The following is a 10,830-nucleotide window of genomic DNA, read 5'->3' on the forward strand; positions in this document are numbered from 1 at the left end:
TATATATATATATATATATGCCTATATTTATACATATTATAGGCCATTTCTGCTGTACACTATTCTCAAGAAGCTAAAGAGAGTTGGAGTCAATTAATTCGCAGCATATCATCACAGACTGCCACCTGGAGCCGAGCGAGAAGAACGACAGAAGACAAAAGTTTGTCTAAATTGTGCTGCGGCAGTTTGTTACAAAACCTTCTCAAGCAGCAGTAATGCCCCGATCTCGAGAACCCAGTATAATATCCGAGAAAGAGTTGTTGTCCTTTTTTACCCTGTTCGCAAGTCAATGTTTTTTAATTTGCCTTTGTAGATGCAAAAACCTAAATAACAGGCCTTGTCTTTACTTGGATCTTTTCTACACAAACTATTCAAGAGGTTTTTCCCCCGTGCTCTTCCCCCAACCAGTCCCATCAGAGTGTATAGGGACAAATAAAACAGTTTCTTGCCGGAATTTTGTTTGCAAGGGAAATGAATTATGAAAGCATTCTCTTGAAACGCCTGAGAAAGCCGTTTTCCTTTTAAGCGCATGCCCGACCGAGTTGTTCTTTGGTTTGTTTTGATTGCATAGTGAATAAAGACATTATTTTAAAACGTTTTACTTGATAAGATGTTTTCCTTTTTGTTGAAAAAAGGAAACAACACAAATCGATCTCATGCGGGCGCTCTTCGGAACTCTCTGCCTCGGCTGCTGCTGCCGCTCAGACAGCGTCAGTGCTGCTGCTACTGCAGTAGCGTTTGCGCCTCTGTGGGAAAAGTAGTTTCTTATTATTTTTTTAATTGATTTGTTCATTAATTACGCTGGGAGCCGAACAACAACAGCAGAAACAGCAGCAACAGCAGCAGCAGCGGCAGTGACGACTGCAGCAAACAGCCCGTGACCGCCGTGCGTGGCGACCGGGCTGCCTTTTCCCATTTTCTTACCTTTCAACCTTCTCTGTTTTTTTGGTTTAAACTCTATATGTCGAATCCTCAGAAGTTATTGAATTTATGAGGCTGGGGCCGCCTTTGGATTCGACTGCGCAAGGGGCGTTCGAGATAGTTGCTCCAACAGCCGCAGCACCAGCCGCTGCAGCAGCCGTTTTGCGTTTGCCCTTCTCCGGAGCAGGAGGCGGCTTCTGCAACCTTTTTTTTCTGTCAGCTTATCAGCGTCTACAGCAGCAGCAGCATCAGCAGCAGGAGCAGCATCGGGGGTAACAGAAGCAGGAGCGTGAGTCGTCTCGACTCTGCCGACGGCAACAGCAACTCCATCTGCAGCAACAAGAATCCTGATTGTGTCTGCGTGCGCGCTTGCTGCTACTGGAGCAGCAGCAGCCGTTGCCGCCAAAGGAGCAGCACCTAGAGAAGGAACTGCTGCTGGTCGCTATGGTGCGCACTTGTTTTGACTCTAAGGCCCTCAGCTCTTCAGAATCTTCTTCTTCTCTCCCAAACTCCGAGGAAGATGCATCAGATGTGCGGCAGGCCCCACGTGCGGCGGCAGGAACAGCAGCAGCAGCACCAGTTGGTACAGATGAGTGTCCTGCGTTGCTGCCCATGACGGAAGAAGATTTCGTGCTTCTTGACCGCCTGGAACGCCGCGTAGATGCGCAGAGTTTCGCCACTGTCCTAAAAGCATATTTAATAGTGCGCAACAGAGTTGCAGCAATACGAGCAGACAGAGAATTCAAACAAAATCAGTTAGGCCTCCCTGCCGCCAAGCAAGGGCACGGGGGCCCCCACACGGGGTGCCCCCCTTCGGGGGGCCCCTCCTCTGGAGGCCCCGCATCCGCAGCAGCAACAGCACCAATAGCGCCGTTGAAGAAATGCAGCAGTCGCGTTGCGTTGATGAATGTGCACAGACACCGCAGCGACTCGTTGGGCCTCCATGAAATGGGGGAAGAGCAGGAGAAGCAGAAGCCGCGTTTGATTCGTCGTCTATGGCTGTTTAGAAAGAACAGCAGCGAAGATCAGCCCTCCAACAACAGCAGCAGCCCAGCAGCAGCAACAGCAACAGCAGAGTATCCTAAGAGCATGAAGGCGTGGGAGGCGAGCAGCAACGACCTGCTGGAGCAGCGGCTGTCTTTTCTTGGGTGTCGCAGCGTGACTTCTGTTGGAGACGGAAATTGTCAGTTTCGGTCTTGTGCTTTAAATCTGTTTGGTAGCGAGAGGTTTCATATGCTGGTGCGGCGCGAGGCGGTGGCGCAGATGCAGAGACAGCGTGAGGTGTATGCGCAGTTTTTCGAGAGCCCCCAGCTCCTAGACCGCTATTTGCGTGATATGAACAGAAAAGGAACATGGGGTGATGAACTGTCTCTACGTGCAATTGCGGATGCCTTCTGCTGCTCTATTCACCTCATCACTTCAACTCCTTCTAGCTGGTACCTCCGCTACGACCCAGAGAGAGGAGGAGAAAAAGTGCAGCCCAAGCGACACCTCTTCTTAACTTATATCTCCCCTATACATTACAATGCGTTTGCCCTGAAAGACACGAAATGTGCAGCAACAGCAGCAGAAACACCCAACACAGAACACATGTAAACCATACAGAAACTGCTGCAGCTGCCGGGGCTGTTGCAGCTTGCTGCGCCAAGAACAGCACACGGCAGCAGCAGAAGGATCAGCCTGGAAGCAGCAGCAAACAGCGCTAGACTTCGCGAAGCGAGCTGTACAGACGGCGCAAATAAGAACCCCGCAACCATCTTTTTTGCGCATCTATCCCGAAGGCCGTTCAAACAAGAAGTGCACAGATGGCTGCTGTAGTTACTGCTGTTCTTGCTGCTGCTGGTGTTGCTGCTAGTGCTGCTGTGGCTGCTGCTGTTAGCGCCGGTGCTGCTCCGACAGAGACAGCGACTACACAGAAGTGCAGGAGGTTGTCGTTGCTGCTTGGAGCGAACGGTTGTCAACAACAGCTCCCACTGCTGCCGCAGCCCCCCTTCTGCTCCTGCTGCTTGTTCTGCTGCTGTGCTGCTGCTGCCGCTGTGCTGCAGCCGCCGCTGTGCTGCTGCTGCTGCCCCCTTGTGTTCCGTGGAGTGCTGCCGTTGCCTAGGGCGCTCGTCGTGTTCCTCCGCATGCATGCCTTGCCGCTGGCATAGCTAACTGCCTTGCTAGCCATCGATCTCGCCGTCTTGAGTAGCTGTATAGCTGGCTGTCTAGCTAGCCGTGCAGCTAGCTGTCTAACTAGCCGTCTACCGAGCTATCTATCTAGCAATCTAGCTAGCCCTCTAGGAAGCTGTCTCGCTAGCCATATCGGTGGCGGTCTAGCTAGCCGTCTAGCTAGCCATCCCGCGTCACCGTGTCCGGTGTGCCTTCACAAGCCCTAAAATTGAAATAGTTGAAAGACAGTGAATAACGGCGAAGTAAGAAGAAGATTAAATGCTAAACTAGCTATTCCTCTCCACTCGCAGAGAAAGCAGAGGTTAGCTAGCTAGCTAGCTAGCCGCACCTGAGGCTCATGCTCAACTTCAAGGAGCCTGCAGGGTCGTCAGCCCCTTGTAGAGGAGACCGAGACCCGACAGATTTGAACTCATGTTCGGGTCTCCAGCCATTCCAATCGAACGCACTGCCAACAGCGGCACTCTGAAAAACAGAGGCAGCAGCAGCAGCAACAAAAACAGCAGCAGCAGGCAAGCATAAAAAGTCAATCAAAGATAGCCGCGGGATATTAACGGAAGCCTGGGGGCCAACGCACGTTGCGGGGACATCAATGCAACGAAGCACGAAGCAGCAGCAGCAGAAACCAGCAAAGCTATGCTAGCAGCTGAAGGTTGTCGGAGGCCGTCCAAACTGCAACAGCAGCAGCAGCAGCCGAAGCCTACGCATGCGCTGAATCCACTGCAGCGAGCAGCAACAACAGTGGTACCATCAGAAACAGCGGTACCAGCAGCAGGGACAGCAGCATTAGCAACAGCAGCAGCAGTTCTAGTGTGGACTTGCTGTCTGAGTACGACGTGGAATTCTCCAGGAAATCTTCCCTCGGTGATGGCCGCAACATTCGGCAGAAACTCCTGCAGCCGCAACAGCAGCAGCTCGTTGGGCAGTACTTGCTGCTGCGAGCTCCACTGCAGCGCCAAACACAAATCGGCGCAGTCGTCGCTCATTTTGCTGCCAGCATCAGCAGCAGTTGCTTCCGCTGCTGCGGCTGTTGCTGCGGGTGCTTCGGTTGCTGCTGGGGCGCCTGCAGAGGAAGCTTGTACTGCTGCCGCTGCTGCAGAGGAGGCATCCGCTGCTGCCGCTCCTGCTGCTGCTGCTGCTTCTGCCGAAGAGCAGGCTTGTGCTGCTCCCTCTGTTGCTGCTGCTGCTCCCTCGGTGCTGCCTTCACCGGCAGGAGCGCTGCTCACTGCACCTGACGGTGCTCCCTGCAGCAGCAGCTGTTGCTGCTGCTGTTGGCGTCGCTTGAGTTTGAGCTCGTGTAGTATCTTGAAGGCGCAGCAGTCTGCATGCCTTTCTCTGTATTGCTTCCGCACCCGCAACCCGCATCCCAAAGAGGCGTGGCGACAACTAACGAACTTCTGCATATTCCGGTACCTACGCATAAACCCTAAACCCTAAACCCTAACCATAAACCCCTACCCCTAGACCCTAGGCCTTAAACCCTAAACCTTCAATCCGAAGCTCGAAAACCTTTACTCTAAACCCTTTGCCTTAAACCCTGAGCCCTAAACCCTAATACCTCATCCATGAACGCTAAGCTCTAAGCCCTAAACCGTAAGGCCTAAACCCCAAACGCTGGGCCGCGCTGCAATGCCGGCACCAGCCTACAGAATGGCAGCGGCGCGAGCAAGCCACCACTAGCAGAAGCAACAGCACCAGCAGCAGCAGCTGCTGCTGCTGCAGCAGGTTGACCGAGTGCATCTAAAGCCCAGCTGTACCTGCAGCGCGGCTCGTGTTGCTGCAGCAACTCCTCAATGCCGCGAACTCTGCAGCCGGAGAGATAATGCTGGCAGCAACGGACAGCAGGATTGAAGCGGCACCGGTTCTCATGAAGAGACGCCTGCAGCAGAACAACAGCAAAAGAAATAGGCCAACACACGATATGCTGCGCCAGCAACGACAACACAAACAGCTGCAGCAGCTGCAGCAGCTGCAGCCAATCAGCAGAAGCGCAGCAGGAAAACAGCAGCGGCGAAAACAGCAGCACAAGCAGCAGCAGCACAAGCAGCAGCAACAATGGCAGCAGGAGCACAAGTAGCAGATGCAGCAGCAGCAGCGCTGTGTATACCTCCTTGCGCAGCACAGGTGTGCTGCATCCCGCGTCTCTAAATCTGCAAAAGATAAGAACAGTCGGGCAAGAGACTTCGTGCTGCTCCACTTCAGCCAGGGGCCCCTCTACTGAGCAGCCCCCCTCATAACCCAGACAGCGAACGCGCAGTGCGCGGGCCTGCATGCAAAGACAAAGGAGAGAAAAGGATACAGAAATAACAGCGGAGACGGCAGAAGAGACAGAGCCAGGAGGAGACAGAATGGCAATAAAGGAAATTGCATTCGAGAAAACGGAGACTGCAACAAAAAAACAGAGACAAAAGGAGACAGACTGGTACGAAGAGAGACTGCAACAGACAGCAATAAGGGACAGCAGCAACCAGCGGGCAAAGCAGCGGGAAAATGAAAGCGCAAGAGAGAGCTCCAGCACGGAGACAGAAACAACGGACAACGGGCAGAGACAGCAGGAGACACCAGGAGACAGCAAACAAAGGCAGCAGCAGACGGAGACAGGAGGAAGCACAAGACACGAACCAGAGGAAGCAGAGACGGAGACAAAAGGAGACAGTAGCCAAAGATACAAAAATGCAGCAGCCAGCAGATGCAGGCAGGCGTATAGAAAGAAAGAGAACATACAAACAAGCATATCGGCACAGCGCTGATCCTTCAGGTCGTTGCTGCTGCAGTGCACTGCTGCTGCAGCTCCCGCTTGCTGCCGTTGCAGAGCTGCACCAGCAAAGCACAGCAGCCCACCTACCCTTGCATATTTTTCTCCTGAGACGGTGCTAATTCCAAGTCCTGCATTTGCAGATCTGCAGAGGGGACAGGCAGTTGACTGCTGATGAATAATACGGGTGGTGATGTGGCTGTAGAGACAGTGCAGACAAAACGAATGGCCGCAGCGCGTGCTGCAGTTTGCTGCTCCGTCGTAACAAATGGGGCACCGCAGATCTTCAGGCACTTCTTCAATGAAGGTACGCCGCACTGGAACCAAGGTCCCCAGAAAACCCGAAGGAATCGTTGCTGATTCATCGCCAACCGGTGCTGCTGCTGATCCTGCGCCTCCTCCTGCTGCCGTTGCTGCTGCGCCTGGCGCTGCTGTGCCAGAGGCTGATGAACGCTCGAACCCTGCAGATGCAGCGGGAGCAGTGCCGGTGCCCGCCATTGCGGCTGCCCTCGGCTGCTGCTGCTGCGCCCGCTGCTGCTGCTGCTGGGTTCGCTGCTGCTGCGTACGCTGCAGCACGGGGTACTAGTCCCGCTGCTGCCCCGGTTGCAGCTGCTGCGTGCGTCGTTGTTCACCCTGCAGGTGTGCTGACGGTAACAGTAGACCCGCTGCTGCTGTCGGTGTCGGTGCTGTGGCCTACGCACCGCTGGAACGCAGCTTGTCTGCTAATGTGTGCTGGTTTCTGGGGTTGCACAGGAGACCAGAAGCGACGAATAAGAGAAAACAAGGGAATGAGAAGGCTCCTTGGTTTTACAGTGGGGTCCTGAGGCCTCCTGGGCTGGTGGGTGCTGTACCTACACCGCAGGAACAACTGCTCGTGTTGCAGCTGCTGCTGTTGGTGCTGTGTGTGCAGCAAACTGCTCAAATAACTCCTTGACTATACTTCTTTATTGTTCTTAATTATAGTTAATTGAATTTAAACATAAAAGGAGAGGTAGGGGACTCGGAGTAGGCAACAAGAAGTGGGGGGTTGTTAACAACCCCCACCTGCTGTCCTACTGCTGCTGCTACTGCTGTTGCTGCTGCTGCTGTTATTGTTGTCTTAATGTGCCTGTTTTATAGAAATAAGCACTGCTATCACTTTTAATGCTTTAATGAATTTGTTTGTTGATTCGTCTTCAGACAACTCACGTAACAGCAGCAATAAACGTCGCTGTTCTACAGTGCATTTGACCGTAAGCTGTCTGTCTTCAGTATTTTTGCCGGACATTTCAATAGTGCAATTACTATTATTATTTTATTGCTATATTTATTATTTAGTTGCTGTTCTTATTATTTTTATAGTCCTTCATATCATTATTTTTACTGTCTTTTATGTCATTTTTCTATTGTCTTTAGCGCCTTCGTCATCATTCTTGTCTCTAGCATTTTACTTTCAATAGGCTTTTGTTGTATTAGCAAGAGTAGCCAGGGTTGTATTATTACTACTGCAATCATTATTCTTTATTTATTTGTTGTAATTATTATTAGACTTTCTTATTTTGCATTGCTATTTCTATTACTATCTTTGATATTTAATGACTATTGTTGCTATAATTCTCTGCACGTTATTATTCTTCTGATTACTTTCAGTACGAACTTACTGCCAACTTTATTATAATAATTTACTTCAAACTATCTTTAGTGATTCTTGCCATTATTATTATTATATGCTTCTAATTGCTTTTAGTAGTTACTTGTTGCCATTAATATTTATACTATATACTCTAGTCGTTTTTACCATTTGCTTATTGCCATTATTATTATAGTAATTATGATTGACTTTATCAGTTAGTCATATTTTATTATTACACTCATTCTATCTAGTGCTAGTGTCATTAGGATATTGCGCCTTAAGCCCAGAAAAAGGTATTTGTTACTACCTACTGTACAGGCCCCCAGAAGACACCACCAAAACGGAGTACCTCCGTCCTAATAAAGCCTAAGCATATTGAAAAAAAAACCATAATTGCGAACAGAAGAGCCCTTGAGGCCTTTTTCAGCCTCAGCATGAAACGAGCAGAGACCAGAGTATCATCCTAGCGAGTAAACTCTGAGTTCTGCTGCAGTATTGACAAATGCAGCTTAATGCCCTTCTCCGGTTGGGTCCTTACTTAGCGAATATTGTTCTTTTTGTTTGTGCTTTGTGGGTATATATACGGAGCAGCAAACCGCTGCAGACTTGCTCCGTAGCGCCTTCGCCACTTTGTTTGGCTAACTTCATTACCATATCAATTATTTTAAGTCCTTTCTTCTGCTCGGGGGAGGGGGGGTGTTGTCTGTAAAAAGAGGAGAGAGAGATATAGAGGGCTGGCAGAAAGCACTCAAAGCGAAAGACAAATCCCAGAAACGCACCCGTCCCTGCAGCAGCAGCAATAGGAACAAGTAACAGCAGCAGTAGCAGCAGTATTAATGGCAACAGTAGGACCACCAGCGAGACAACCATAGCCGCAATACAAGCAGCGGACAAGGAAGCTGCGGCTACTCCTGCCTCTAGGCTGCTGGTGCAGCTTAGAGGGTGCAGGCAGCTCTGGGAAATGAGGGAGGGAGAGAAACAGCAGCAACAGCAGAAATTGCAGCAGCAGAAACTGCAGCACCAACAGCAGAAGCAGGAAAATAATCGAAGCAGTTGGGTGTACCACTCCTCTGCTGCAGTGAGGAATGCCCTGTGGTCTTCCACCGTTGCCGCTACTGCTGCTGCTGCTGCTGCTGCCGCCTGTGCTTCGCAATGGTTTTGTTCGTTTTGTTCTGTTCTATGTTGAATCATCTTTCTAGTTTGAGCTGCTGCATTAGCCGCAGAAGAACAATCTGATAATGCTGGCCTTGGCCAGCATGCGGCACCCAACTCTAAACCATGGAAACAACAAAAATGCAGCAGAGTTCTGTTAAGACTGGCTGCATTTGCTAGTACGCTTTAAGCTCTGCATACGCCCCAAACGCATGCACTGTAAACGAAAACACTGCAGGACTTCGTACGGTGTCTGTACACCCCAAAAGAGCCCCGTGGCGCTCCGTGCTTTGTGGAGCAGCAGAAGACAAGGAGCACCGTTGCTGCTGCCGCGGCAACTGCATTGCTTCAGCAGCAGGTGCACTGCTGCTGCAGCACCAGCCGTAGCACCGGTATGCAGCAGCAACAGCAGCAGCCGCAGCAGCAACAACGGCTGCCATATAGATTAACAGCAGTCATCTAGTTGGGGAGTCCTCATGGTCGTAAGGAAGCTCTTCTTGCCGATAAGGCCCACCAGGACACCGCAGCGGGAGAGCAAACAAACCCTTTACACAACGCAGCATTAGCAGCAGCAGCACACACACAATAGCTCAAGTAGCGATACAATTAGCTGCATGACCAGCAGTAGCAGCACCAGCAGCTGCTGCTGCTGCTGTCCTAATAGGACGCGTAGCAGCAGCAACAGCGCCAGCAGCAACAGCAGCAGCACCAACACCGGCTCCGTACTCGCACTGCAGCAAGCCGAATAGCCGATAGACTTGCAGGAGAGGAGTGTGAGGCGGCAGCTGCAGCACCTCTTCATCCACAAGCAACGAGAGGTCAATGTACACCTGGACGCCCGCAGCAGTGCCTTGCCCTGCTGCTGCTGCTGCTGCAGCTACAGCTGCATCTTCTCCTGCATCAGTTCCTGTTGCTGTTGTGGCGCAGTCTGTTGGATGTGAGACGGCCGTCAGCCGCTGCATCTCCACGGCAGCAGAAGAAGGATACGGGCTGCTGCCTCCTGTTGCAGATGCCCCCCTCCCCTTTTCTGGTGCTGCCGCTGCTGCCGGTGCTGGTGCAGGTGCTGGGGTTTGCAGACGTCCGTCTGGTGCCAAATGCAGGAGTGGGAGGGACTGAAGAAGAGCGCCATCTTCATCAAGCACGAGGAGACATACAGCAGACCTAACAGCCCTCTCCCGCTGCTGCAGCTGCTGCTGCTGCGGTGCTGCAACAGCTGCTGCTGACGACCGGAAGGCATGGAAGGAGACAAGCGTGTGGGCGTGGACCAGAGGGTGCTGAAGCTCCAGCAGCTGCTGCAGCAGCAACCGCAGCTGCCACGCATGCACGTAGCCACAGAGACGCCTGCTGCTGCGCGAGAGAACAACTGGAAACCCGTGGAAGGCGCAGCTGTAGGCAACACACACCCAGCCACTGCTGCTGCTAGTGTTGCTGCTGTTGTTGGTGGTGCTAGTGCTGCTGTTGCTGCTCCTGAAGATTGTGATCGGTGCAGTGTTGGGGCGCTTGGATTGCGGCTACTGAGACGCATCCCCAAATTGGCTGAGCGCACTATCCTGGTGCCTGTACTGGAATTAAGATTTAGGGTTTGAGGTTTGTTTCACTTGTCTGCAAGGGCCTTTAGCCCGGCTACAGTCGGGGTCTCCTCTACAGACAAAACCTGCAGGTCCCTCTTCATGGCTTCCGCCGCAGTCAGACCATCGAAACACACCTGCGAGTCAGGTGTACATCCGCACCAAAAAAGCACAAACAACAATAGCCACAAGAAGAGCCCCAGCAGCAACTAGCAGCAACTAGTGCAGCGCAAACTGCAGCGGGCTCGCCGCCCGCAGCAGCAGCAGAAGCACCAGCAGCAGCAGTCATCAGCAGGAGCATAAGCAGAACGAGCAGCAGCATGAACAGAAAAAGCCGGACAGGCAGCAGGAGGAGCAGCAGCAGCAGCAGCCGGCCCCGCAGCACTAGCAACCGGTGGAGTAGTAGGAAGCAACAGCTCTCTCTCTCTCTGCCCCTGTCTCTGTCTGTGTCTCTGCCTGTCTCAATCCCGTCTCTGTCTGTCTCTGTCCCTCTGTCTCTGTCTGCCTCTCTCTGTATCTGCCTCTCTATGCCTGTCTCTCTTTGTCTGTGTCTGTCTGTTTGCTTCTCTCTGTCTCCTCCTCTGTCTCCCTCTCTGTCTCTGTCTCTCTCTCTCTCTCTCTCTCTCTCTCTCTCTCTCTCTCTCTCTCTCTCT

The 10,830-nt window shown here is 52.1% G+C and overlaps 3 protein-coding genes across 3 annotated transcripts in view; 1 reads left to right on the plus strand and 2 right to left on the minus strand.

Moving 5' to 3' along the window:
• Positions 1-1,365: 1,365 nt before the first annotated feature.
• EAH_00001960 (OTU-like cysteine protease domain-containing protein, putative) lies at positions 1,366-2,517 on the plus strand (the record flags this gene model as incomplete). Its single annotated transcript, XM_013394924.1, has 1 exon — positions 1,366-2,517. One exon carries the CDS (start codon positions 1,366-1,368, stop codon positions 2,515-2,517), a length of 1,152 nt encoding a protein of 383 aa, XP_013250378.1.
• Positions 2,518-3,440: 923 nt separating this feature from the next.
• On the minus strand, positions 3,441-6,343 carry EAH_00001970 (zinc finger (C3HC4 type RING finger) protein, putative; the record flags this gene model as incomplete). Its single annotated transcript, XM_013394925.1, has 5 exons — positions 3,441-3,538; positions 3,839-4,503; positions 4,848-4,969; positions 5,198-5,356; positions 5,936-6,343. 5 exons carry the CDS (start codon positions 6,341-6,343, stop codon positions 3,441-3,443), a joined length of 1,452 nt encoding a protein of 483 aa, XP_013250379.1.
• A 2,856-nt stretch (positions 6,344-9,199) lies between these two features.
• The window catches only part of EAH_00001980 (voltage gated chloride channel domain-containing protein, putative), a gene marked incomplete at both ends in the record, with an annotated part of 6,287 nt that continues 4,656 nt past the window's right edge, over positions 9,200-10,830 (minus strand). The window contains 2 exons of the mRNA XM_013394926.1: positions 9,200-9,995; positions 10,208-10,314. Of these exons, the coding sequence (XP_013250380.1) occupies positions 9,200-9,995; positions 10,208-10,314 (903 nt within the window). The remainder of the gene's footprint in view (positions 9,996-10,207; positions 10,315-10,830) is intronic.

Source organism: Eimeria acervulina, genomic scaffold (genome assembly GCF_000499425.1).
Source record: "Eimeria acervulina Houghton genomic scaffold, Eah_scaff6, whole genome shotgun sequence".
NCBI classification, from domain to species: domain Eukaryota; phylum Apicomplexa; class Conoidasida; order Eucoccidiorida; family Eimeriidae; genus Eimeria; species Eimeria acervulina.